The 22,284-nt window shown below is 49.8% G+C and overlaps 1 protein-coding gene across 2 annotated transcripts in view; it reads right to left on the minus strand.

Annotated features, from left to right (window-relative positions):
• The window catches only part of DGKG (diacylglycerol kinase gamma), a 235,443-nt gene that overhangs the window by 109,405 nt on the left and 103,754 nt on the right, over positions 1-22,284 (minus strand). For both annotated transcript variants that reach the window (XM_056121394.1, XM_056121393.1), the window contains 5 exons: positions 21,233-21,312; positions 19,773-19,847; positions 16,010-16,095; positions 11,032-11,121; positions 8,489-8,649 (listed from right to left, as the gene is read on the minus strand). In XM_056121394.1, the coding sequence (XP_055977369.1) occupies positions 8,489-8,649; positions 11,032-11,121; positions 16,010-16,095; positions 19,773-19,847; positions 21,233-21,312 (492 nt within the window). The remainder of the gene's footprint in view (positions 1-8,488; positions 8,650-11,031; positions 11,122-16,009; positions 16,096-19,772; positions 19,848-21,232; positions 21,313-22,284) is intronic.

Below are 22,284 nucleotides of genomic sequence, written 5' to 3' on the forward strand. Positions count from 1 at the left end.
CCACCTCCCTCTCTCTGAGGGAGTTTCAGTGAACATTCTGAATAAGATTCCTGAGACATCTGTCAAACGCTTCTCTAGAATTCAAGAAAACATTCCATCTACTTGTGTTCCTCTGAAGCACTCATTTTCTTCTGTCAGGAACAAAGGAAAGAAAAAGCAATCACGCGTGATACTTCACTGCCTCCCGCCCCCAGGCTGCCGGCCCTGGCTTCTCATTCTCTGGAACCTAGGCACCACCCCAGTCTCTAGGCCATTCGATGAACTCTTGTTATTTTCACAATAACGTTTTGTCAGAGATTCTTTTCACGGAGAATGAACTTGACGATATTATTAGTTAAGAACATGGTTCCTAATGTGATAGTGTCATTCCTTGGTAAACAACACAAAGGAACAAGGGAGAGGCGAGCCACTCGTTGGCTGTTCAGCCTGCAGAAAGCAAGGCGGGTGGGCATCAAGGGGGACGGGGTTTTCTTCCTAGGAATACTAAGAGTCCAGTGTCATCTTTCTCACTCTCTCACCTGAGCTTCATGGTGATCACATAAGTCACCTGGGCCGGAGGTGGGGACAGGAGGGAGGGGTGGGGGGAGGGGGAGTGTCCACAGGCATCAACAGCATATGGAACTGGGAGCATTTATACTCAGTTGTGATTTTCATTTGAATTTTGGAAAAGAGTGAGCCAATGGTTTGAAGTATTTTCCTGGAATGATTAGAGCAAATGGCGATTTCTGTCCTCAATGGAGGGACCGGAGATGGCCATCCCCAAGCCGCAATAATGATGATGGGGTCGCTGATAGCCTGACTGCCTGGGGTTCTTTCTAAGAGTTCTGGGTTGACAGCACGGCCACAGCCCCAGAAGCACAAGGGCTTAATGCAGAACCCAGCAGCTTGGAGCAGAAAAGTGAAAGGACTATGCGTTAATCCAGGCAATCATTTCTGCCCAGAGGGGAAAGGGTGTTGCTCCCTTCCGCCCTCCTCCCTCTGGAAAGAAAGATGGCGGCCACATGGGAGCCTTGTGGACAGCAGGTATGAGCCGGGGGAGTGGGGGCAACTAAAACCTCATGGGTCGGGGGGCGTTCCGGTCCGTCCTTCACGCCCTACCGAGGTCACCAGTCGCCCCCCAAGAGCGGCTCTCCAGCACGGCCATGGCCCCAGAAGCACAAGGACTTAATGCAGAACCCAGCAGCTTGGAGCAGAAAAGTGAACGGACTATGCGTTGATCCAGCCCATCAAGTCTGCCGGAGGGGAAAAGTTGTTGCCCCATTCGCCCTCTCCTCTCTGGAAAGAAAGATGGCGGCCACATGGGAGCCTTGTGGACAGCAGGTATGAGCTGGGAGTGTGGGGGCGACTAAAACCTCATGGGAAGGGGGGCGTTTCGCTCCGCCCTTCACGCCCTACCGAGGCCACCGGTTGCCCCCCGCGAGCGGCTCTCCAGCACGGCCACGACTCCAGAACACAGAAACCAATTTCTTAACTATCTGACTTTCAGCAGAAATACTTCCAGGGTCAATAGGTAAAATAGCAGAAATCCAAAACCAACATTTAATTCTTGAACCCAGCTGTAGAAAGCAAATCACTTCACAATGCTTTTTCAGCATGTCTGATTTGGGGGGGGGGGTAAACTCTAAATAATAGTGGTGAATCTTTTATTGGAACAATGAATCTAATCAAAGCAGATAGAGTGTTAACTAGAATTCATCTGCCTCACAGGGACGGGGAGGGGTGGGGGGGTGGGGTTTTATTGGGGTTCTTCATGGTAAAAAATAAGTATTGGTAAAGGGAAATGTGTTTGATATCTGCATGACTGAGACATAAACCTGAAAGCTTTGTAACCTTTCCCACAGTGATTCAATAAAAAAAAAAAAAAAAAAAAAAAAGAGTTCTGGGTTGAGGAGGAGAAGGCAAGCAGCCTGACCTGTGATTTTTTTTTTTCCTGAGCTGAAGCTGTGATATGGAAGGGAGGGATAAATTGCAGTTTTTGCTCTTCTCTCTATATATACCCTCTGCATTAATGCTTTATCTTGATGTCTTGTTGGAGTGATGGGGAAGTTAGAAACCTGAGCAGGTCACTAAGCACAAGGAACCAGGAGGTGGGAGCTCTGAGCAGCCCGTTTGAAGAACCTGGGAGAGAACTGGTCACAAATCATAAGGCTTTTGAATTAGAACAGAAAGACTCAAACCCACCTGCTCCCTGGCCAGGGGAGTGGGGCCACCGAAACCATTAATAAATTAATAAATGTGTCTATGGGACCTAAAATAGAATTTATCTATCACAAAGATTCCCAGCAACAAGGGACCCCTCTCTAAGTCCCATGTCATATTCCTCCTGCCTCAGTGTACCTCAGTGTATTGTGAGGAAGCACCCCATCAAGACACCCCATCCTTATGCCCTTTTTCTCTTTGTTTCACCATTGTTATGACCGCCAGAAAAACTTCTATAAAAACTGCTCTGGATCCTTGTTCTAGGCCACAATTTCAGGGGATCATCTAGTCACGGTCTGTCTTGGCGTTAAATAATTAAATCTTCTTACTTTCTTGCCTAAAACAGTTTTGGGTGTAATCAATTAAGCAACTTCCATTACAACAAAACTTCACGGGTATGGATGGATAAAAGATTGTTGTACTTCTTGGATTCTATGCTGCTGAGTTGCCCAGCTTAGTGCTGCCCAACTGCAATAATTTAAAACATTTTCTAGATGCCAGATCAAAACTAATGTCATTATATTTGAAGCAATAACTATTATGCAACATGAAGTTATTGTAAAATATTTTTAGAAATTTATACCAACTTCCTAAATGTTTTTCATGTCTTTATGGTTATAGTATCTCTCAGGTAAGACCGGTCCCAGTTCAGGAACACAGCAGCCACATGTGAGCACACAGGATGGTACAGGACTAAAGCACTTTGGCGGGGGCTGGAGCAATAGCACAGCAGGTAGGGCATTTGCCTTGCACGCGGCCAACCCAGGTTCGATTCCCAGCATCCCATATGGTCCCCTGAGCACCACCAGGAGTAACTCCTGAGTGCAGAGTCAGGAGTAACCCCTGTGCATTGCCGGGTGTGACCCAAAAAGCTAAAAAATAAATAAATAAAATAAAGCACTTTGGCAACTTCTGGAGATAAAGGGTGGAAAGGGGAAATTAGATGGATTATTTAAATTTTGGATTAAGGAGCTGAGCGATAGCACAGCATGTAGGGCATTTGCCTTGCACGCGGCCAACCTGGGTTCGATTCCCAGCATCCCATATGGTCCCCCGAGCACCGCCAGGAGTAATTTCTGAGTGCAGAGCCAGGAGTCACCCCTGAGCATTGCCGGGTGTGACCCAAAAAGAAAAAAAAAATTGGATTAGTCTGAAAAATTATGACTGGGTTTAAAAGAGAGCAGACCCTTCCTCATTCAAGACAATTCAGGGATCCTTGTTGTCTTGGGTCTTTCTGTCTCTCCATGTCATAGACTGAGAGTGAGGGAATCCAAAAGTTTGCAAAGAAAGTGAAAACTAACAAGTTAACTTGTGATTGTGGGTAGTGAAGTCTGAGAAATATACTTAGCGAGGTGGGTTTTTGTGACGCCTGTGGCCTCCTCGGCCACTGGGTTTCCTTAACATCAGAAATAGATTTCATTGACTCAAGGGATTAGCTGTTCACTCATCCTGTTAAAGCTCAGTGAAAGCAGAGCCTTTGCGGTTTTCAGACTTACACATACCCCAGGAATTATTTTGCAGTCCCCAACTTCCTGTTACTGATACCTGGCCATCCTGACATTTCTGCAAATCCAAAAATAAAGATCAGGGAGGAGGCCAGAGGAGTCGGAAGATGTAGCATCCTGAATGACTGTGTCTAAACTTCCTGCCAGTTATGTTATCACTCAGGGGGACTAAGAAAATCAAGAAGCTCAATTCCTCGCTGGTGGTGATCTGGCATATATGTGTAAGTGATGGGAATGTTGTGACAAGGACAACCTAGTCACTTCCTGGTGAGGGCAGGAGAGTCAACCCTGCTTCTTATCCCTCCACTTTGTAATCGGGTCTGCTGGCATCGAGGGGACTGACTGAACTGTCAGGGCAAATTCTTACCACCTCAAGGTAACACAAGCCGGCGGTGATTGTCATCACCTTTATAAATGCAAGGCAGTAGACATTTGATGCCGGTAAGATGTTCCAGGTCCTTCAAAGGAGGCAAGGACCTTGCCAAAGTCTTTGCAGAGCTCTCTTTGCCAAGGGAGACTGACTCTAATCATAAGGAAGTTACACTGTGGGTTGGTTTACATACCTACTTCTCCTCTTGCAAAGTTTGGGAAGTCAAATAGGGAGCAAGAGCTTCTGCAAATGTCAGCCCCAGATTCTGTTAGGGTTGCGTGTTGGTTACTTGTTTTCTCAAGAATTTCCCTTTCCAACTTTTAAAGAGCGAGCACACAAATCCTGCAAACATTTTATTGAGAGAAGGCTGACAGTACACCGATGAGATAAAAACAATCCTGGTGGCTCAGTACTTTGTAATCAAATGCTAAGCATGCACAAGCGAGAACTTGGTGGGAGAAAAATCACGAGGGAGACAGTGTGGAGTTCTTCATAATTTTAAAGATGAACAGGTTGGATTAGTTTAAGTCAGCACAAAGAAAGAAATACCTTGGCCATGATGAAGAATCAGTTTGCATGGGCTTTCCTGGGGGGACCTGGGGGACCAGTCTTTTTCCTGTCCTCCTAATTCCTCTTTGTCTTTCCTTTCTTTCCTCTCCTTCCCACACTCCCTTCCTTCCAACTTATTTGTGAGAGGGTATTAGGCCCATGACCAGTCTTGGTTCTTAGGATTAGGGTTTGGCAAGCCAGCCAAGGGGAGGTTTTCTTAAAGTTATGGGGTTCCCCTCTTTTCTATCTTTCCTTAACTTCCTTTCTGTCTTCCCTTTCCTTTCTATCTCCCTTCTTTTCTATCTTTCTATTTTTCCTCAGTTCTAGTCTCTGGCCAATTATGGAAGACTTCCTTTGACCATTAGCTACTGAAAAGGTTGTTTTCACTCACTCAAGACAAGGTTGACACCATCTGCATCAGAATGATCTCAGGGTCTCTTAAGAAATGTAAATAAATTCCCAGACCTAGTCTAGATAGGCTGAATCAGAACAACAATCAGGGAAATCATATTTGAATTTCTGACAGAAGGCAGGGGTAATGATCTATTACACATGAAAATTTGAGGATTCCCCCCCCCCCCCTGCAAATCCTGCAGAATTTGGAGCATGTAGAAAGAGGGGCTGTGTTGAGGTTGAATGGCTCGGCGATTCACAACTCAAGAGGTTCCTGGAGTTCAACCACCACTAACCAGTCTGCAATTGTCTTAGCTGCAGTTTATTCCCAGAACTCAAAAAAATGAGGACTCAAAACTCAAAAAAATAAGGGCTGTGTCTACCAGTAAGAAAACTGTACCTGTTGTGCAGAGGGTAAATATTAGCAAGTTATGCTCAGGTTCCATAGAAAAAAAGACAGGATGCTTTGTCAAACTGTACTGGTGGGAGGCCCATACTCCAGAAGCCCCTTATAGAAGATCTCTAAGTTATGTCTCATTTGTAGGAGTCAAGACTGTGTTCCAGTAGGAGAAAGTAGAGTCTGATCAGGTGTACAAGAAGGACTTGGGAGCCAAGGAGAGTAGGGAGAGACCTACTCAAGTCAGAGGATGGAAATGGAAGAGGCCCAGAAAAGATGTTTTCCTCAACTGAGGCTAGGGGTCTAGAGAGATAACTAGATGCTCTACATGCTGTCTCCATCATCTCAACACCTGAAAGTGGGTCCAGCTATGCCTCTCTCTTCTGTTTTAGATGGATAGTACAGCGTACAAGAGGATGACCCTTGGAATGATCAAACTATTCCAAGGCTGGATACTAGGAATCTCATGTGGTCTCTCAAAGCACTGACAGGAATAATTCTTGAATGCAGAGCCAGGTTGGTGTGGACCCAAACAAACAAACAAACAAACAAACAAACAAAGCTCTCTCTGTTTTACTAATAGAACAAGAGTGCTGGATTAGGACTCAGAAAAGGAAGGCAAATCCCTTTAATCTGACCGGTTCCACACCGATAAGATGCAGTTAATACTATTCTTCTGTGCAGTCATAGGAATCATATTGGTAGATATGGTATATTTTAAATCCTGTAAATATAAGGTATTATTATTTTTAATCCTTTCCTTACCCATAGGTCTCCTTTTAGGCTTATAAAAACACAAACCCTTTCCTTAAATCTGTTCTTCCCCTTTTCTTTCCCCCTTAAAAAAATTACCAAGTAAAATGTAAACAAGCACAGGAAAGATGGTAGATGAGGATCAATCTCAGGCTAGAGGGTCGGTCTGGAGGGACTCATACTCTTATATAATCAGATAGCAAAATTCTAAACAGAATGTCAGGCTGGTCGAGCATCATTTCAAAGGGAGAAACAAGAGAGGGCAGGCCCTGGCTTTAGAGTGAGGCACAGTATCCCTGAGCACCTTCTCCCGTCTCTGGCACTGTGCTCGGTCCTTCTCTGTAATTCAGGGACAGCAGGCACAGTTATCACTGTGGGTTACTGGGAGCACCAGACTAGTCTAGCACAGTGGGAAGCCGTCAGCAGGTGCTAACCCTTGCTAGCATCCTTGAGACACTCCCTCCTAAACTCCTGATCTAGTCATGGAAATGACCCACCTGGTTCCTCCTCCAACTTGTCCCCAACATTCTCCATCTGATTTTCTTCCTGCTAGAAGCTGAGTTCAGTAAAACAAAGTAACTGAGTTGCTGCAGATATGGGGGGCGGGGTGCTGGGGAAGCAAGGAGAGTGGCGTGTGTGAGTGTGTGAATGTGTGTGTATGTGTGTGCGTGCATGCACATGCATGTGCGTGTAAGTGTGTGAATATCTGTGTTTATGTGCACATATAGGGAAGAAGACAGACACATAAAACTAATCCTTTAGTCTAATGCAGACAGTACATGATGGTGGGCAAAAGAATGAGGAGACTCCAAGGGGGAGGCAGAGCTCAATATAGATCAGAGACAAGTTGCCCCAAAGCCCTTGGAGTGGAGGGAACAGGATTGGGATGAGAGGGAGCGAGTAAGAAAGAATGAATTCTGTGAGCTAAGTCAGCTCGGTACTATAAACATTTCCTTTTTCAGAACCCCCAAACTCTTCAAACTCACACGAGATGTCTCTTCCTGACCTTGTCTTGTGGTTATTTTATCATTTTATTATTTTATTTGGGCTGAAGCGATAGCACAGCGGGTAGGGCTTTTGCCTTGCACACGGCCGACCCGGCCCACCCAGGTTCGATTCCTCCGCCCCTCTTGGAGAGCTCGGCAAGCTACCGAGAGCATCTTTCCTGCACGGCAAAGCCTGGCAAGCTACCCGTGATGTATTTGATAAACCAAACACACTAACAAGTGTCACAATAGAGACGTTACTGGGCCTGCTCGAGCATATCAATGAACAACAGGAGGACAGTGATAGTGACAGTGATTATTTTATTTGGGGGGGCTCCAAAATGGTGCCCAGGAGAAACCGAGGCCCTTCCCGGTGATTCTTGGTCAAGTCAAAGGCCTGAGGTGCAGTGCTGTTCAGATCCTCGGGTGCTGGGGGTCTCCAGAAGCAATGCCCCTGAACCTTTGTACTACCTCTCAAGCCTCTGAGGTTCTTATCACTATTTTCTGGTTTGGAGATCATACTGGAGGTGCTCAGGGGTCACTGCTGGTGCTGCTCAGGGGCATATATGATGCCAGGGATTGAACTGGGGTCAGTGGCTTGCAGGCAAGTGTCTTAATCCTTATACTATCTCTCTGGCCTACATGTAGTCAATTTTTTTTGGTTTATTTATTTATTTGAAAAAGTTGGCAAAACCCTGCATGACATTGAAGCTAATGGTATCTTCAAAGATGTCATGCCACTGGTCAAGCAAGTGAAAACAAAGATAGACAAATGGGACTATCTTAAACTAAGAAGCTTCTGCACCTCCAAAGAAACAGTGACCAAAATACAAAGACAGTCTACAGAATGGGAAAGGATATTTGCTGAATACATATCCGACAAGGTGTAGTCAATTTTTGATGTTGCCTTTTTTTCTGCAGGGTGGGGCACATCTGGTAGTGATCAGGGCTTACTCCTGGCTTTGTGCTCAGAGATCATTCCTGGCAGTACTCAGGGGATCAACCAGGGTTTAGCAGCATAAAAGGCAAGTACCTTAATCCTGTGCTATCTCTCTCTCTCCTGTCCCTGCCTTTTCCTTTTTGAAACTTATTCAAATTATCCAAAGGACAAATCTATCTTAATTTTCTTAGTTACAATTATGGGGGAAAGAAGAAATATCTTCAATAATCAAAGATGGGTATTGGTACAATTGGGGTGTCCATCCTTAGGTCAGATGTGCGGGTATTTGGGTTCAAGTCAAAGCCCTGTGGCCAGCAAGGATGAGAAAAGACAGTGGACACCTAGGCCCCTCCTTACACACTGGGCTTTCTTGCGCAAGCAGGAAGATCAACTCACCACACCAATGGAGAAGTAGTTGTTCATGATGCTGTATGGAACCTGGTCCCCATTCTCCACCTCCTCTCTGGGGGTGACTTCTACATGCCAGCGGTCCAGCATCACCAAGGGGCTCTGCTCAATGTCCTTCAGGATCTTCGTCAGGCTGCCCCCTTCATAGCCTGTGGAACCACAGCACCGCATTTACCCCCAGATGTCAAGAGCTGGCAAGTTGAGACACAGGCAGCTGTCAGAAACAGCACCCCTCCCCTCTCCCCCTCACGCCATGGTACTTGAGCCCAGAGAATCCCCCGTGTCTGAGGACCAGAGGCCCCTGGGTCATGGAGGAAGTGAGTTGGGGACACACAGTTGGGGAGATATGGAGCAGAGGAATGGGGGTGGGAGCCTTAGCCTGCTCTGCTGGGGCAGGCCTTGGAGGCTGGGAGGCCGGGATGGCTAGGGAGTGGGTGATGGGAGGACAAAGGCTCTGCTGGGCCTCTCTCTCAGGTGCACATGCAGTGCACAGAATGGTAGGTTGGTCCCAGGATTCCTATCCCCTGGCATAAATGCGTCACCCTGGAACCTAGGGACAAGAGGGCACCATCATCATCAGGATTAGATTTAATAGGTGGCCCAGTGGCTGGTGAAACTGGGTAGCTAGGTAGCTCTGACTGGTTGAGTCCTTACAAAGCTTGAGGGTTTTCCTCAAGAAACAGGTTTAAAGGGCCAGAGCGATAGTACAGCCAGCAGGGCACTGGCCTTGCACGTAGCTGACTCAGGTTCGATCCCCAGATATGGTCCCCTGAGCCCTGCTAGGAGTGACCCCTGAACAAAGAGCCAGAAGTATGTCCTGGGCACCACCAGGTGTGGCTCAAAATAAGAAAGAGGACCCTCCTGGCAGGAGGATGGAGGCGGAGGTAGCAAGAACCACGAATGCTCCTGGCTGACAAACAGGGATGAGAGAGGGGCTGTGTCTCCCACAAGGAAGAGAATTGGCCAACCACCTGAGTGAGTCTAATTAGAAGCAGATGCTTCCCCAGAGCCTTCAGGGATCCTGATTCCAGCCTGGGGGGCCCCAGCAGAGAATCCAGTCATGTTCCAAGATTTCTGTGTTAATCTCTCTCTTCTGTCTTTCACTCACAGGAGGCACCAAAAATCAAACCCAGGGCCTCACACATCTGAGTCATGCATTAGCCCAGCCCCAGGCCTTCAGGACTTTGGAGTCTACATGTGGAGGGACAGAAAGGTCCACACTAAGACTTCACTGGTTATAAAATAAATGGGCCTGCGACCTAGTCAATGGATGCTTTCAGCCTCTCGCTATGATTCTTAGTTACACTACAGCAGTTGAAAATACCCATGAAAGTGAATTAAGATGGGAGGGTAGGAAGAGAGAAGGTCTTTTCTTTCAAACAACTCAGTACTACTTAGTACTGGGGCAATCCTGATGAGCATTTTCAGGTTGCCAGGGCTTTGCCTAACTCCTTAGGGATGTGTCACAAGACAGATATAGCAGTGATATTAGCTCCGGGGTTAAGGGCTTGTGCCGTGCTGGGAGCACCGGGCTGGGGTTTCTGCATGCACTTTAAAAAAAATGTTTTTTAAATTGTTTTTTGGGGGGGAACACACCTGGTGATGCTCAGGAATTACTCCTGGCTTTGCAGACAGGGACTACTCCTGGTGGTGCTGTGACTGTGGGGAGCAGAGAGGATGCTGGGGATTGAAACCCGGTTGGCCACGGGTGAGGCGAGGGCCCTCCCCGTTGCTGTTCTGGGGCCCCCTGCACCAACTCTGTGCTGAGTCATGCTTTGTGCTGAGTCATGCTTCCTAGAGAGCACTTGCTGGGACAAACTGCATCTCTCTGGAACAGAAGGCTCCTCCTCAGCCTCGGTGTGTGGCTGAGGCCCCTGGCTGCTTACTCTGAGCCCACCTACGAGATCTCTGCCTGAACTGGCTCTGCTCACAAGCATGCGCCCAGCTCTGAACCCTGATCGCGGTCCAGCCTGGTCTGGAGTTGCTCAGCCATCTGCAGGCCCGGGCTGGGCGGGGGCGGGGGTGGGGTGCTGATTGCAAAGTTCTCTTTACTTAGCTCTCGCCCCCTCACTCTGTGACCACTCTGGGTGCCCGCCTGGGGAATATTTCAAAATGAGGGTTCACAGAGGTCCCTCGTGGCTGATAAACTGCCTCCTGAGTTTTGAATGCATAGAAAGATCAGTAATTTGGAGAGGGGGGAATTTCCTATGGAAAACTACAGTCTAAACAGCCCCTTCCAGGGACAGACAGAGGAGGGGAGGACAAAGGGGGCCTGGCTACCCCAACGTTTCTGAAGATCCAGTGGGGAAGGCAGCTTCTACACTGCTGGTTTTCTGCAAGGTAGGAAGTACATGGGAGGGGCCAGCACTGGCCCTGACATGAAGCAGAGTGAGGGACAGGGGTGTGGCCACAGAGTCGAGCTGACTGTGGAGGTGAGCGGAGGGTCTGTCTGTTGAACCGGACCCCTAAAGTGCGGGGAGGCTGAACTCCTAAGAGCAGGCCGGGACTGACGTGCTCCCGTGCACACTTACCTCCACCCCAGCGGAGACAGCGGGCCAGGTCGTTTCCCGTTCCCAGGGGCAGGACTGCCACCGGTGGGTGCTTGGTGAGGTTGGCCTTATCTGCAACCCAGGCAGAGGAACAGAGATGAGAATGGTTAAGGGACCCCGTTAGCCGTGATCTAATACTAGAACCCTTCCCTGGCACTGCGTGTTTCCACACGTTGCGGGTTATGCTGCCGCTTCCTCAAGCCGCAAACTCGGCTCCCTGTGACTCGTACCTTTTTATTCTGCTTTCATTCTCCCTCCCTCCTTCGGGTGAGACCACAGACCTCCAAGCCAGCTGTTTGCAGATTTAATCCTGAACAACAGCCAGCACTTCCTTCTCCTATGCCTCACAGCAAGCCTGCAAAGCATTCCTGTCCTTTCCAGAGGCAAAAAAAAAAAAACAAAAAAAACAAAAAAACAAAAAACCCACATGTAGAGAAGGAAAGAATGTCAGAGACGGGCCCAAGCCCAGATCTCTGCCGTTTTGAACCCACATCTCTGACCCCGCGCTTCTACTCACTCCAGATCCTGGGAGGGCGCACAGAGAGTAAAGCAGTTTCTGCCCTTGAGACCTCAGAAAAGAGCGTGGCCTTGGCAAACCCGAAGGAAGATACCGCCCCTGAAGCCACTCAGGGTTGAAAACACTGTTGTCTAACAAAACCTCCAGGTGGGTACCAGTTTGCCACTTCTCCCACCTGCCAGGCTTGAATCTTGCAAATACACAGATTCCTGCCCTTATCTTACAACCTGGCTTCCCATGTTGGTTTTGAAGGCGGAGCAGACTGAGCCATTGCAGGAGGTGTAGTAGAGTGTGTATTTCATTTACTTTTTTTGGAGTCACACCTGGCGATGCCAGAGGGCCTGGGGTCACACCTGGCCACCCACAGAGGAGGAGGAGGGAAAGTGATGCTGAGAATTAAACTAGTGCTTCAGCTCTCTCTCTTTCTCTCTCTGTCTCTCTGTCCTCTCTCTCTCTCTCTCTCTCTCTACACACACACACACACACACACACACACACACACACACACACACAGCCCTAGATCTTAAATATGGCTCTGTATCTACAGTGGCTTGCCCTCTGCTGAGACGGAATGTTGAAGCAGGAGATACTAGAACACTGGCACCCACTGGGCACTGGTGTCCGAAGACACACCAATCATCAGGGCTTCTGGTACCCTGGCATATGAGCAAAATGATTGGGAAGTGCAAGTGGCAGGGTTGGAGGTCAGGCAGGAACCAGCAGGTGGAGTGTATGTGGGAGTGACCCCCGCAAAATGAGAGTTTTAAAGACTTTTCCTAGGTCTGTTACCCACTATTATCCAGTTTATGCCAGAAACAGCTGAGTTCAGGCAAGACCAGGGTGAGAAGGTTTTGCTGCCCGGAGGGTTGAGAAGAATGAGCAAAGCAGTGGCCCCTCATGCTCCCAGAACACATAGATCTCATCCACGCCTCTTTGCCTCTGCTCAGGCTGTTCCCGTTGCCTGGAAGGTCCTTGTTTCTTAGGTCTGTTCTTTCTGCACAGCGAGTCGACCATCCTCAGGGTGGGGAAACTTTAAACGTGGATGCACCCCTGGGTTTCCCCATTCCCACACCCCATATCCATTCACACATCACATTCTAAATGCTCTCTCAAGAGATCTCTAAGTTATCTCTTCTCTCTGCTCCTACAGTGATGCCTGAGTTCAGCCTTAGGTACGATTCCTTCCCAGTGACCTTGCTGACGCAGCTTAAGCTCTGGCCCCTCACAGAGTCCTGCATATGTCCCAGGAGGCCAGTGCCTGAGCTACCAACTGGACGGTGTTTGTTCAACTGAGCTCATGTTCCCTTCTGTCTAGGTATCCTGATACAATAGGGCTTTCTAGATTATTCCTTTCTCTCTTGCCTCACCCTACTCACACCCTATTCTCTCTCTCTCTCTGCTGGGAATCAAACCCGGGTTGGCCGCGTGCAAGGCAAATGCCCTACCCACTGTGCTATTGCTCTAGCACCAGCCTCTTTCCTCTTAGCTCACTTTTTAAATGAAAGTGTTTTCGGTGTCTCACATCACAAACTCTTTGCTGTGTAGCTCAGAAAGCTACACTTTGGGAAGCCCTCTCTGTTTGCTCTCATCTAGACCAGGCACCTCTCCAGAATGTTCTGAAAGTACCAGGATGATCTCCTCGCACTCTCTTGGAACTGACCACGGTTATATGTCACTTAGTGATAGTGACCCGTTCTGAGAAACATATCGTTGGGTGCCACTCTCATGGTTCAAAAATCATAGAGGGTACTCCGACCAACTTAGACAGTCTATCCCCTCCTTATCAACAGCTCCATCAAGTTAGACAGTGTACCTTCTTCCATACCAACAGATCCACCGAGCTAGATGGCATGCCTCCTACATACCACAGATCCACCAACCTAGATGGTGGAGCCTAGCACAGAGTTTGTACCATGAAGGAAGATGTCCTGACTGCCAGTGTCATTGTTGACCAATACAATATGAGATATTTTAGCCTCCCAGGCAGCTAGACCACACTCACCACAATCTCACCAAACATGGTTTCTGGCACATAACAGCTATCAAGCAACAATGCTGTGGGAAGGGATATGATTCAGATAATGGGAAATACAGCTCCTACTGTGTTTACTCATCATAGAATCGATGAGCGATTTCAAATTTATACTGAAAGCAGAGGCATGTTGCCCTCCCATGAGGTGGCTGAGGTTGGGAGGTATGTCAGGGAAGGCTCCCTGGAGGAAGCTACCCTTTCAGAAGAGTGGAAGCAAAATGTGTCTGAGCAAGTCCAAGTGTGCCTCTGGGCAAAGGCTCTGCAGCGGCAGGGGTGACAAGAGCGGTGGAGGGATGCCATAAGGCTGGAAGAATGGGTCAGCGGCCAGCCCTAGGACCTGTAGGTCATTTGAAAGGTTTTGTCTTTATCTCACTAACAGGAAGTGGCCAATAACCTTCACACACAGCACCAATTCACTGGCCCTCAGGAATGACCCTGCTGGCTACCGGTGGAGGACAGCTCAGTGCGGGGCAGAGTGAGGGTGTGGCGGGCGGTGAGGGGCCCTGAACAGGGGCTGCCCTATGTCCCCAGCAAAGGAACCAACACTACGGTTCACCTCTCCCCGTTGCTTTAGTCCCCTCTCTGCCCCCGCCCTGGTGAAAGCAGATGGTCTCAACCCACTTCCCTTCCTTCTGCCTTGAGTGTCTCTCACCCTCTGGGTCTTCGGCAGATACATTTACGCAACACGGCACCAGAGCCTTCTCTATTTCAGAGGAGGAGAAGCCCTGCGTGTAGCTGCTGTTGCTCGGCTCCTCCCGCCTCCCACCAACCCCTCCCCAAGTCAGAGCAGAGGTGACAGGCGCGGGGGTGGCTGCTTGGCAGGGCTGTGTCCATGGAAACCAACGTGCCTGCGAGGGAGCAAAGGCTGCAGGTGCTGGGCCCATCCATTCCGGAGAGTCTCCTGGCCACTTCACGGTGGGCCTCACCTCTCTCTAGGATTACCGAGATTTGGCGGGGGGGGGGGGGGGGCTGTTGGGATGGGATGAGGCGGTCTTCCAAGCAGTGCCGAGGGCATCCGGGGTCCCCTCTAGGTGACATCCCACCAACCGGCTGGGGATTCAGTGCTAAAGCTCCTTAGATCCTGAGGTACTGGGGATCACAGGAACCACCTTGATGATGCCTGGGGTCCAGGGCTACACCTAGGAGTACTAGGGAGGCCCCAAGGTGCGGGGATGAACCCAGGTCCCACAAAGGCAAGGATGAGACCTAAGCCCTGTCCTACCTCCTGGCCCCTGCGATGACCTTTTCTCATAACCTTCTGGGCCCTTCTCAGCTCCAAACCATCCAGGGTCTTGGGATTTTCCAAGATTGGGCACCACCTTCTGTGTCAAGTCCACATGTCCCAGTGCCCTGGCCTTGCTTCTCTCTGTGTCTGTTCCTCTCCCCTCACACTCTGCCTGGATCCTGCATGGTGGCCATCATGCTGCCTTTAGTCCTGGGGCCTGCTCCTACCCCAGGGCCTTTGAATTTGCTGCTCCTTCTGCCAAAACTGGTCTTCCCCACTGGGTGTCTGTTTGGCTCAGTCTCCTCCAGGTCTCCATGCACAGGACACCTGTCGGTGAGGGTTTAGTGCTCTGAGCCCCCTTGGTCCCTGCCGGGCTGTTTCTCCTGCTTCTTGATTACCCATCTCACCTCTCGCAGAGGGGCTGAGAATTTTGTCTGTTCACTACTGGGCTCCCAACCTCCGAGGGGGAGCTGACACATTAAGATTCCTGGGGAGTGTTTGTGAAATAAATGACAGAAAGGCAGAAGAAACAGAAGCTCAGAAGCACTCCCAGAGCTCACCCAACAATTTCCTGGGCTGCTTCCCTGTCTTGATAGGTTGTGTCCCCGCGTTTATCTGGGAGCTTCAGATCTTGAATATACCCCCATTGCAGAATTTCAGAGTTGTTCTCCATCATTTACGAAAGGGAGAAGGGTCCAAAGACCTACAGATCAGGCCAAGCGTGACCAGAACCCAGGTTGCCTGATTTCCAGCCTGGGCGCTACTCACTGTCCTCCAATCCAGGCAGAGGACAGACTCCCCAGTGTGAACTGCATTGGCTTTCACTTCCCGCCAGTGCTTTCTCCACTCAGATATCAGTTTGCCCACTCCCCGCCCTCATTTGCCTGGCCACAGTCTCTTCTAGAGCATTTTCCTGCCCACCCCTTCACTCTGCAGATGCCTGAGCCATGGACATGACGGATGTTTTTGAAGTGAAGCCTACAACCAAGTGCTCACATCGATCTCCATGCAGATGCTTCTATTGTCCTCTCTTTTCCCCTTTTTCCATCCAAAAACAGACACTGAGTCAAGCATTAGGTTCAAGAGTAGACATGGCTTCATTTCTCTTTCGTTTGTACTGCCTTCCTCTGACTTTAAATACATTTTCTATATATGAAACAGAAGGAGCCTTCCAGCCCATTCTTACCAATGCAATCCAAAATCCAGCCAACTGTTCCATCTCCTCCACAGGCCAACACGCGGAAGTCTGGCGTGTCGTGGAAAAAGTTCAATCTGGGAAGAGGAAGAGAGAGACAAGATGATCTGCAGCTCTAGACGGGAGCGGACTCTGCATTCACAGAGCCAGAGTCTCGCTTCTCCCTGAAAGGATACAGTGATTGTGATTCCTTTTGGAGTGGAAAGTTTCACTTAAAGGCCCCAAACTAGAGTTTCCTGAGCTCTGCCATTCAGGAGAGAGAAACCCCACTGCAGTGCTATGTAGGAGCACAGGAGAATCTGAGTCAACCATCAACACTAACAGAGAACAGTTTTCTGGAAACGCTCTAGCATGAGGGCAGCGAATCCACCGTTTCACCAAATCCAGCGAGCCCGTTTTCACTCCTCTCTGGCCTCCTGCTTGTTCTCTGCTCAAGAGTTTTAGGTTCATGCAGTGACCTGCTGGTGAGCTCCCTGCACCCTCACCTGCTGGCCCTGGGTAGACTAAGGCGACTGATCAACCTCTTAACCCTTTCAAGCCTTTTGAGCCTAAGGACTCCAAGCCTTCAAGGCATTTGTGGACAGAACCCAGAGACAGAATTCATACACTGGCCACAGAGAACACAACAGTTTTGTCTTCCCCTTCAATTGTAAATGTTGGCAGTGGGTCACAGAGGAAATAATAATACCCATGACTTTGTCAGCAGCTGAAATCATAGGGATGTTTAATGTTTCATCATGATAGTGGCAGATTGCTCTATCATTGATGCTTAGCACTTTTTGATTTATAACAGTTAACAGGCTTGCCCCTGGACCTTGCCATACAATGTATTGGTATAATCATGTGTGGGTAGGGCATTTGCCTTGCACACAGCCAACCCGGACAGACCCGGGTTCCATTCCTCCACCCCTATCGGAGATCCCAGTAAGTTACTGAGGGTATGGTGCCGGCACGGCAAAGCCCGGCAAGCTACTCGTGCCAGAAACAGTAACAACAAGTCTCACAATGGAGACATTACTGGTGCCTGCTCGAGCAAATCAATGAACAATGGGAGGACAGTGCTATAGTGCTACTGTTTTGATAACTTTTTTTTCATAATCATTAGTTTTCTTGGTGTGGCTGGAGCGATAGCACAGCGGGTAGGGCGTTTGCCTTGCACGCAGCCAACATGGCCGACCCGAGTTCGATTCCTCCGCCCCTCTCGGAGAGCCCGGCAAGCTACCGAGAGTATTCGATATGCCAAACACAGTAACAACAAAGTCTCCAATGGAGACGTTACTGGGCCCGCTCGAGCAAATCGACGATCAACGGGAGGGCCTTTACTTACTTTACTTTACTTGGTAACCCTACATCTTTAAGTTATGTACTAAGAAACAGTGCCCAGAGAAGGGACTATTTGGGCTTGATCAGATTGCTGAAGAGGTTCCTAGCACACAGAGGTTAGGAAACTGCTTCAGAGCAAAGGTGGCCTGTGGGCTGCTGCCAGAGAGGGAACTTGGGAAGTTCAAGGTTCTCATTTCCTCTTTGCCCATCGGGGCCTTTCTGAGACCCAGATGCTTACGTGGGGAAAGGAAGGGTCTGTCTCTGCTCCAGTCTCACACAGGAAGGCGAAACTCAAGGCCCCCAAACCCAGAAGCAGCCTCGCGCCTTGTCACATAGGACAAAGCTAGTTTAGGACGAAGGAGGCTTATCTCCATCAGCCTCAGGGTCCTCCCATGGACACTCCGGGCATTCTGGGAAGGGGCTGTGAAAAATCATGAAAGGGGGGTCTTGGTATGACATGAGGAGACCAATACAGGGGGGCTACAGGCAGGACACAGGTGGGAGAGAGGAGAAAACTCGGGGCTAAAGTATTGCAGGTGGAGGCCTGGGGCTCTGTCTCTGGTCCCTGGACAGCAGTCTCTGCTTTCGGGGGCACCCGAAGCTGCAAAGGAGGCTCTGTTTAGAAACTAAGTGGAAAGATCCTCCATCATGGTGGAGGAGCTGAATTTGCAACCTCGTCTCTTGTTTAAAATGGTCTTTGGGGGCCAGAGTTACAGCACAGTGGGTAGGGCATTTGCCTTGCATGTGGCTAGCCTGGGTTCAGTTCCTGGCACCCTGTATGGTCCCCTGAGCCCGCCAGGAGTGATTCCTGAGCACAGAGCCATGAATAAGCCTGGACCAAGCACCACCTGGCGTGGCCCTCAACCTAAACTGACACCCTCTCCCCCCCGGCAACAAATTAAAAATATAAGACTGCCACTCCACAAATAAAAGCTCTGTGTCAAACAGCCAAAGACAGGGCAGGCATCCCTTTAGTTAGCTCTTTCTCCACCTTTTCCAGGGGTCCTGCTGAACCCGAGCAGAAACACAGGCTGGGCTGAGAAGTGGCTTGCTGGGGGCTAGAGACACTGTGAATAAGGGGCTTGTGTTGTGCATAACCCACCTGGGTGCATCCTCGGCATTTCTTTTCTTTCCTTTTTGGATCACACCTGACAATGCTCAGGGGTTACTCCTGGCCCTGCACTCAGGAATTACTCCTGTTGGTGCTCGGGGAACCATATGGAATGCTGGGGACTGAACTTGGGTCGGCCACGTGCAAAGCAAATGCCCCACCCGCTGGACTATTGCTCTGGCCCTATCCTTGACATTTCATATGGGCGTCTGAAACATGCCAGGAGTGATCCCTGAGCACTGCCTCGTGTAGCTCAAAAGCCAAAAAACCAAACCAACCAACCAAACCAAACCAAACCAAAAAGCAGAAAAAAAGTTGAAAAGAAGGTTGGAAAATGGCTTTCGTGTCCAGGCATCTGGGGACTGGGCCGATGCAGCCCCTTGCTGGCCAGCAGGGGTCTCCAGAAACCCAGGTCTTTGAGTGCCTTCCTGCTAAAGGAACCTGCAGTTCACCAGGACAGCACCCTACAAAAACCAGCTGCTCCCCCTGACGTTCGGTCAGGCTGCAAAGGGGCCGGCATGTCTCTTCTCATAGCTCTCCCTCTCTCACACCTTCTGCGGAAGAGCAGTGAAATAGCCCAGCGTTGGTAGAGGCAAGTGGAGAAAGAAGCCCCTGGGAAGGAAGTTTAACCTCTACAATGGAGAATCCAGGTTGGGGGTGGGATGGGGAAGTAATGTCATCGAATATCCAATTGTCTGAACCCTAAAATGCCCAGCTTTGGGACACAGAACAGAATTGAGTCAGTTGACCTGACTTCTGAGTGACCCACTGACCATAATACGGAACTTTCCTTCCCTGGGTCAATGCCGTAATAGGTAAGGCACTTGCCTTGCATGCAGCAGACCTGGATTCAATTCTTGTTACAACATATGGTCCTTCAGGCACCGCCAAAGAGTGACCCCTGAGCATAGTAGAGCCAGGAGTCAAGCTGGAGCACTACCAAACGTGGCCCCCAAACCTAACCAAAACAAAAAACCCAGAAACTCTCTTTCCCTGATGATTCAACAGAAAGACACCAGCAAGTACTACCTTGCAAACACTCTGCCTGCATCCCTGTAATCGGATGCAAGGGCCTTCCGCTTTCCCTTCTTAGAGAACCATCCCCTTTGGCGGGAGACTTTAGGGGGAGACTTCCCCGAATTATACAAACTGGGTGCTCCTGAGTTTCTCCGGGAGAGAGAGTCGAGGCGAGGCCAAGAAGCAAGCAAAGGGATGCCGTGGGAAGGAGGGACATGCCGAGAGAGAGGACAAGCGGGGGGCTAGCAGCAGAGTCAGGCACCCTCTTCAGAGAGGAGGGAAGAAAAGACGGTGTCTCCATACCCGGGTGTAGGCCCCCCATTGTCCAGGTTGAAAACTTGTTTGGGGTTGAGCAGATAATGGAATTTCCGAAGAATTCTACGGGAAAGAGAGAGAGAGAGAGCCAGAGAGGGGGAATGTTACTGAGGGGGACCACCACCAGCCAGCACGTCATGGGGGGAATAGGGAGAAGACGAGTTCAGGCCTGTGTACCTCCATGTCCCAGTCCACTGGCGTCAGCCCCTGCCAACCTTCCCCCTCCCCACCCCATCCAAGCTCTTTCTTGCACAGAGGACAGGGCAGGCAGGCCCAGAGGCCATACGTCCATTCTCCCAGTGGTCTTTGCTTCATGGGCCCCTCCTCCCACATGGTCTCTGACTTAAGGGGTGTGATTCTGCCTCAAGAACCCCTCCCCCATGGGCCATGTGGTCTAAACTCCTGGGATCAGGAAGAAATGCAAGAGTTGGTGATGGGAGAGGGGAAGACTGAGGATGAGCCACACACAGGCTTGACTTAGGGTCCAGGTGGAGATAAATCAGGTGCATTCGGGAGACAGCCTCCCCCGGGCACGGGGCAGGAGGCTTATGGTTCTTGCTTAAACACAACTTCTAAGTTATTTGACATCTGGATTTCTGAATCTGTCCAGGACCCCACTGCTGAGCAGAACAGGGTAGTTTGGCTGTTTCTCTCTGCACAGTTAGTGCTCCCAGAAGATGAGGCCCTTCCTACACTAATAGGATGATGGGTTCTCTGCTTTCTCAAGGGTGGGGCAGACCAGGCTTCCCAACCAGGTGATCTCACCATATCTCTTTCTCTCTCTGTCTGTTTTGGGGACACACCTGGGAGTGCACAGGGTTTACTTCCCGATGTTTACTTAGCAGTGACCCCTGGCGGTGTTCCTGAGCACAAAGTCAAGAGTGGACTGTATGGGGTGCACCAAAGATTAAACAGAGGTCAGTTGCATGCCAGTTGTCCTAGCCCTTGCCTAACCTCTCTCTCCAGCATCTCAGCCCCTCACCATAGACTTTTTTTTTTTGCTTTTTTTGTGTCACACCGGCGATGCACAGGGGTTACTCCTGGCTCATTCACTCAGGAATTACTCATGCCGGTGCTCAGGGGACCATATGGGATGCTGGGAATCAAACCTGGGTCAGCCCATGCAAGGCAAACACCCCATCTGCTGTGCTCCCATCCTCACCATATATCTTAAACAAAGAAGAGGTTGGGGAACCCAGGAAGGAGCCTCAGATGCTGGGCCGACTCTGAGTCATAATAGTGGCTCATGGGACAGACCCCTCGCCACCACCCAGCAGGGTGAGAATTGTTCTCACAGACGAGAAAACCAAGGCCCAGGGATATTCAGCCACTTGCCTCAGGGCATCAAGTGGTGAGTTCGAGGGGTGGGATCTGAAACCAGATTCTCCTAGGGGTGAGGAAGAAAGGCCCGAGTAAGGGTGTCCCAGCCTCTGTTTTGCAAAACATACCTTTCTCCTTGTCTCCCTCCACTCTTGGGGTTCACCAAGACCAGCAGGGGGTGGGTACCTGGGGTGGGGATAATCTTATACTTGAAAAGATAAAGGAAAAAGAAATTAGTTCCGCTTCAGCCGAGAGGGGCAATGAGGTGAGCGGGGCCTTCTGTCCCCACGCAATGACAAAATGACGCTAATGGGATTGCCCACCCCCAGTGGCCAGCACCTTCCAGGCCACCCTTCCCGCCAGCACTCCTCATGCTCCTGCTCCCACATTTCCCACGGACCTGTGGGCACCTCCACCTAGAGGTACCCACATCGTCTGTGCAAATTGGGCAGGCCCCACAGTTGCTTTCCTTGTGGCTGGGACCCCAGAGAAGACCCTTTCCTGAAACTTCCTTCCCTGGAACATTCCTGAATTCTGGCAGGGGCCACAGGATTGACAATGCTTAGACTTTTCCTCCCATGTCAAGTGAGCCCTTGAGGCTCTGCTTGAGTTCCCAGAACTTCACATCAATCGTGCAGAACCTCTAGGGACAGCTCACGGCCTAGGGGATCGAGTCCCAGTCACCTTGCCCATCTGCCCCATTATCTCTACTCTCCTCTGACCCTTGCTCCCACTCCAGCCCAGGCAGGCTCATCCCTACCCATGAGTGTCTGTCCTGCACTCTGGCTTTGCTTCAGCTCCAGGCCTGAAATGCCCATTTCCTTCCTAGAAACCTGGGGGAAGAAGGGGACGAACCTCCCCACCTCCAGCTCCAGCTTAAAACCAAGTCGATGTCACTTTCCTTGATTCTTACAATGAATGCAATTGCCCTGGGAACACACGTGTCTAGATTTCTTTGTTTTTTATTGTTGCTGGTAGGGTTTTTTTTTGTTTCTTTGGCTTTTTTGTTGTTCTTAACTTTCTTGGGTAAATGCCTGAACATATCGACTGTATTTCAAATGTTTGAGGAACAGGGTAGAGACAGTGTGTTCAGGGGGAAGAGTTGGTAGCTGAAAAACACTGGTGCTGGTTTTTCTGGGGGCTCGAGGTGTTGACTCCTGCTCAGTTGAAAATCTGCAAA

The sequence above is a fragment of the Sorex fumeus genome, unplaced genomic scaffold (genome assembly GCF_029834395.1).
Source record: "Sorex fumeus unplaced genomic scaffold, SorFum_2.1 ptg000044l, whole genome shotgun sequence".
In the NCBI taxonomy this organism is placed as follows: domain Eukaryota; kingdom Metazoa; phylum Chordata; class Mammalia; order Eulipotyphla; family Soricidae; genus Sorex; species Sorex fumeus.